Genomic DNA, 5,056 nt, shown 5'->3' with positions numbered 1-5,056 from the left:
CCCCCCCACACACACACACACACACACCGAAATGGGCGAGACAGAAGCAGAAGGTGGTTTTTAAAGAGACATTGGCCAGTTTCAAGGTGTTTAGAAGAGGAAGTGATGAGAAGATAAGTTTATTTTCTATTTAAACATAAAAACAGCATTTTAATAACAGCTAAAGGTGACATAGATACTTTATTATGGTATAGTATTTAAATATATGCCTGAGAAACACATAATATTGCCCCTTTAAATGTTAAGGAAGATATTGTGTTCTGTTTCATGCTGCAGAGTTTCAGGTGCCATTAATAGGCAAACCCCTGAGCATTTTAGTTAAATAGCCCTCATATTGGGCATTATTGTAGGGCAAAAACCTATAGTTAAAAAAGTCATTGTTATCATTGCATTGAAGATAAAATAAAACTTTGTTTTATGAGTTTTCCATGGAAGCAGGACTCAATCAGAGCTTTATTTTAATCTCTAAAAAGACTAAATTTTATCTGTAATGTTTTGTCAGCAGGACCCAGTCTAGTTATTGTCATTTACTCCTTTTACTAAATTTATTTAATCCATCTTAAAGGTTCAGAACTTCATTTTGCTGTGACTTACAGTAGCTTACACCACAAGCTTTTTGTCTTCATAACTTTTTACTTTTTTATTTTTTTTAGGTCTGGCAACCTTACTCTTTTAATGCTGATCAATTTGGTCAACGCTTACTGGGCTTCTGGGACTTCTTTGCTTGACATCATTTATTAAAATCAAACCCATGAGTTCATGGCTTCAGATCAAGGCTGGAAGAATTATTGACTACACGTACTGCTGACAGGCCTCTGTAATAATGTAAACAAAGCACTGTGAAACAAACTCTAACATTTAAAGGTTGAATGCCTCATTCCGGAGAAAGACTAATGGTTTGTGAGCTGAATGGCCAAACAAACACACTCCTCCCTGCAGTTCTCTTTCAGAAGCTAATAAACATGTTACCAAGACAACAGCATTAGGAAAAAGTAATAAAGGAAACCTGGAAAATAGACATATTGCTTGGGTAATAAGGAAACTAACACTACCTGGCATAATGTTTAATATTATGTTTAATTTCAAACAATGCTACTGAAACAGGAAACATCTGTTTTAAACCTTTGTGGATCTGAAACTCTTTATATTTCTTGTTAACCTGATTTCCCTCTGGGATCAGTAATGTATTTTTGAATTTGAATTGAATTGATTTGAATTTGTTCATAAAAAGTCAATTAAACAAATACATCTTATGTGAGAAATGATGGAGTGATAAGAACTATTTTTTTCACATTTAAATCATTCAGTTGTGAGTTCCTCCTTATTGTACTGCCACAAAACCCTTTTTCACCTTTTCTGAGGTGCCTCAGATCAACTCATTTTGAGGCTGTCTCTTTAAATCCAAACGAGGCATTTCACACCCATCCCCTCTCCAACTTCCAGATCAGTCTGGTTTATAGTAGCTTGAGCATAGATACGACTATATAGCGGCACAGAAACATTTGATTTACAAATGAATTAAAGATGCCAACAACCGAAAACATAATAGTTCAGAAAACATCATAGAAAATAAAAAAACTGAACAGTTTGAAAAATATGACAAAAACAGAATGTATCTATGCAGCACTGAGAGAAACTAAATATAACTTTTCTGCACTCCTAGAGACTCCAAGTACAAAACAAACTGCATTTAATGACTAAAAAAGTGGATTAAGCATGAAATGTTACCTTTAAAACTTATCTCAACAAAAAATACATTGCATCTAGATGATGTCCTGATGCATCTCAGCCATGTGATAGCCATGTGATGTGAGTATCAGTCACATGGAGGCAGTGCTTAAAAGCCTGAATTTTGCCTGAAACTCTCAGACTGAAGAAGTCTCTTGGAGGAGAGACGAAACGTTTCATTAGAGAAGAACCCGTCCAGAAGACCTATACAATTTTTTTCTTTTTTTCATCTAGATGATCTTCATTAATTCACAGCTTCATTCGTTGAAGCATACAGAGTTTGTTGGTTGTGTTTGCTGTGTTCAGATTGGCGGTGGAGAGACTTACACCATTGGATTAAGATTCGCTCCCAGCCAGAGTCCGGGCTCAGCAGAGATCTTGGTCTACGTCAATAACCTGGAGGAGAAAACAGAGGAGACCTTCTGCGTGAAAGTCAACTATTCGTGAGGATCAGCTGGGGAAAAGTTAACCAATCTGGACTTCAGCTGTGCTTTCAGTGTGCAAAACTTACCTTAATTTAAAGGAAGTATCCTATATTTTTTTCACAGTGGTGGAAACTTTGTATAAAATATAAATAAATAATTTTTTTTTACTGTTTATCAGGTTAAGTTCGTTTTTAGTTTTCTTAAGAATATTCGTGTTTCTGTGCTGTATGGAGAGGTGAAGTTTGCCAGCTTGGTTGGTTGTTTCTTTTTCTCTAAAAATGTCTATTTTTATAACAGTTTTTAGTTAGCAAAAAATAGAGATGCTTTAGCATTATCAGCTAATTCCAAGTCTGAGTTCCGATAAGTAGCTGGACACCTAAATGTCCATCAAATATTTAAAAGTCTAAAGCAAACCAATTCAAAAGTGGGACAAAGGTGAAGGGAGAAATAGAATTTCTTCTCCAATAATTACCCACCTGATTGCCATGTGGTGGTTCAGCTTGTCTAATACCAGTCAGGGGTTCACCCTTCACATCTACCCACTTTCTAAACAACTTATTTTCATCACCTGCATTATTGGAAGCAGTGCCATTATGAGGTATGATTTTTTTTTTAAATTTTTCGAGAGGCACACGTCTCTTCACATCGCCCTCATTAACACCAGCACCCTTTTAAACCCTCCACTCTCTCCCCGCCGCTCGCTCTGCACTCTGTGTTTCCCTGTTTGAGGTGCTTAGAGACAGAAAGAGAAGGCCATGCATATTGTGTTATATAACAGAGTTACACAATCTCTCCACCTCCCTACACTCCCTCCCTGCTCGTTTTCAATCTCATTAGAATGCAGGCTGTAAAATAAGCCTCAGCACAGCAGCAAAGCCAAATAAAACAAAGATAGTCACAAAGCTCGGTGCGCTTCATCTTTACCGTCTCGAACATCTTGTCAGAGGCAGATGCCTCATTGTCTTCTATGTTTCATGTTGCAATCAGCTTAAAAAGATGCACTTCAAAACTTTATACACTTTCCTGCACCCTCTGACATTCTGCTACAATGATAAATGATGTCTTGGCCATCTTTGGGTTTAGATTTAGTTTTTTTTCCTAAAGTTTACGTTCATACAAAGCCCAATTACTGTATGTGTGGATTATTTTTAACTTCTGTTCATAATGGCCTTGAAGTAAATCCTTTATTGCATGACTGCTTTTAAGTAATAGGTCTACACTGTCCAAAAATGTATTGTGAAGTTAAAGTGATGCAAAAGCTGCTGAATTTAGCAGTAAATTAGATATTTTTTAGGATAATATTCTCTTTGTGCTTTCACCAGATCAATAAATCCTGGCCAAATTTGTCATTCCAGTAGTTAAAGGGGGCTTATGCAAAATTTACTTTTTTCATGTTATGATGTCATTCCCTCATCAAGAACACACCCAGAGTGTTGCTTTGACTCATTCTTGCATGTTTGAGAAATCCTTGAACCTCCTGCGGTAGTCATGTGAAGCTGCCTAAACGCTTACTGGTACAAAGCTCCACCTTTTTACACAAAGCTCCTCCCTGGAGCTCAGTCTGCAGCCGAGCTCCCACCACACAGAGTACCCCGTTCCCTGAAGCATTGTTTGAAAATGTGATGAAGTGGGAGTGTCTGAAATGATAGGAATTTAGATAGACTGTGATGCAAAGTCAATACATAATACCTGCCTCCCCTTTAAAAAAAAGGAAAAACGTTCAAGTCCTTGTTCATGTTTGGCTTTTTTTAAATTGTTTATTTTCATTTGTCAAAATCTGGGCAAGCTGTTTTAAAAGTTCTTTAAAAGCCAATGCTGCTGGTCACTCCTTTGTATGTATTTAGCATTTATTTTCTTTTTTATGTGGGAAAACAGACTTAAAAGTCCAAACCTGTTCTTTAAATGGCAGCCCCAGCATCTGGGATTTGATTTAACTGTTCTAAAAAGTGGAAACATGAGCAGCCGTTTGGTTTCCATGGGCCGCGAAGAGCAAGAGATTTTCTGCTGCCATCTATCCCAATTTGGGGCAAATAACACGAGAGTGTCTCTGGCAGGAATTGGATACTGTTGTGTGTTGTAGCGCTGCTTTTTGCGTGAAAACCTCGCTTGTTGTGGGTTTTAATATCAGGATCCAGGTCTTTGCCCAGTGTGAGCTGCGCGGTCGTTCTCTCGGCAAGGGGCAGAGTTGAGCTGACACCTTATTAGCAGTGCCAGTCTAGTTGTTGTCGGTTCCTCCTGAAGAAGCACAGACACCCGCCACAACAGCTCGCAGTGTCTGCTCACCTTGTTAGTGTGCTTAGACGGCTCCTGTCTAACTGTCCGTTGGAGGAGCTGCCTTGATATTTAGCTGGGTGATAGCGTGCCTGTTGTTGCCCTGATTTGAGGAAAATCACAGTTACATGCTGGTATCGGTGTTCACAGTGATCCTCTTGTGTGCGCCGCTGCCTAACCTGAGCCATGTGAGTGGGTGCGTGTCTGTGAAAGCACACAGCGATGTGCGTGTCAAAGAGGTTTTGAAACTGAAAGAATATGCAACCTAGCAACCAGTCCTCCTCCTCATGTACAGTACACCACTGGTTTAGCTTGTCTCCCTTCCGGAGAGGAGAGATTGTTAACATTACTGCGAAACACTTCCAACTTTCACAGCACAGCAAAAGAAGGTGCTGTTTTTCGTTAGTGAAAATGTGTATAAAAATTTTAGCTCTGATGAAATGTGAGCTTGTGTTTTAAAGGAATGTATTTACCTTGTTACCCGTCTCAGCGGGAGCCTCTATACTGTTGAGCATAAAAGGAATAAGTTGGCTGAGGGGGTGTCTCTCTTTTTGTTACTGCATCCAGCTTGAAAACTGAACTCAGCAGATGGCAGCCTTTCTCATAGAACAGATTCATAATGTGTTTTTCAC

General features: G+C 38.7%; 1 protein-coding gene across 2 annotated transcripts in view; it reads left to right on the top strand.

Moving 5' to 3' along the window:
• nphp4 (nephronophthisis 4) overlaps nt 1-2,325 on the top strand; it is a gene marked incomplete in the record, with an annotated part of 156,485 nt that extends 154,160 nt beyond the window's left edge. For both annotated transcript variants that reach the window (XM_014020399.1, XM_014020398.1), the window contains 1 exon segment: nt 2,035-2,325. In XM_014020399.1, coding sequence (XP_013875853.1) covers nt 2,035-2,175 — 141 coding nt within the window.
• Between the last annotated feature and the right edge of the window lie 2,731 nt (nt 2,326-5,056).

Source organism: Austrofundulus limnaeus, unplaced genomic scaffold (genome assembly GCF_001266775.1).
Source record: "Austrofundulus limnaeus strain Quisiro unplaced genomic scaffold, Austrofundulus_limnaeus-1.0 Scaffold251, whole genome shotgun sequence".
NCBI classification, from domain to species: domain Eukaryota; kingdom Metazoa; phylum Chordata; class Actinopteri; order Cyprinodontiformes; family Rivulidae; genus Austrofundulus; species Austrofundulus limnaeus.
This window is presented reverse-complemented; position numbering and strand designations above follow the sequence as displayed.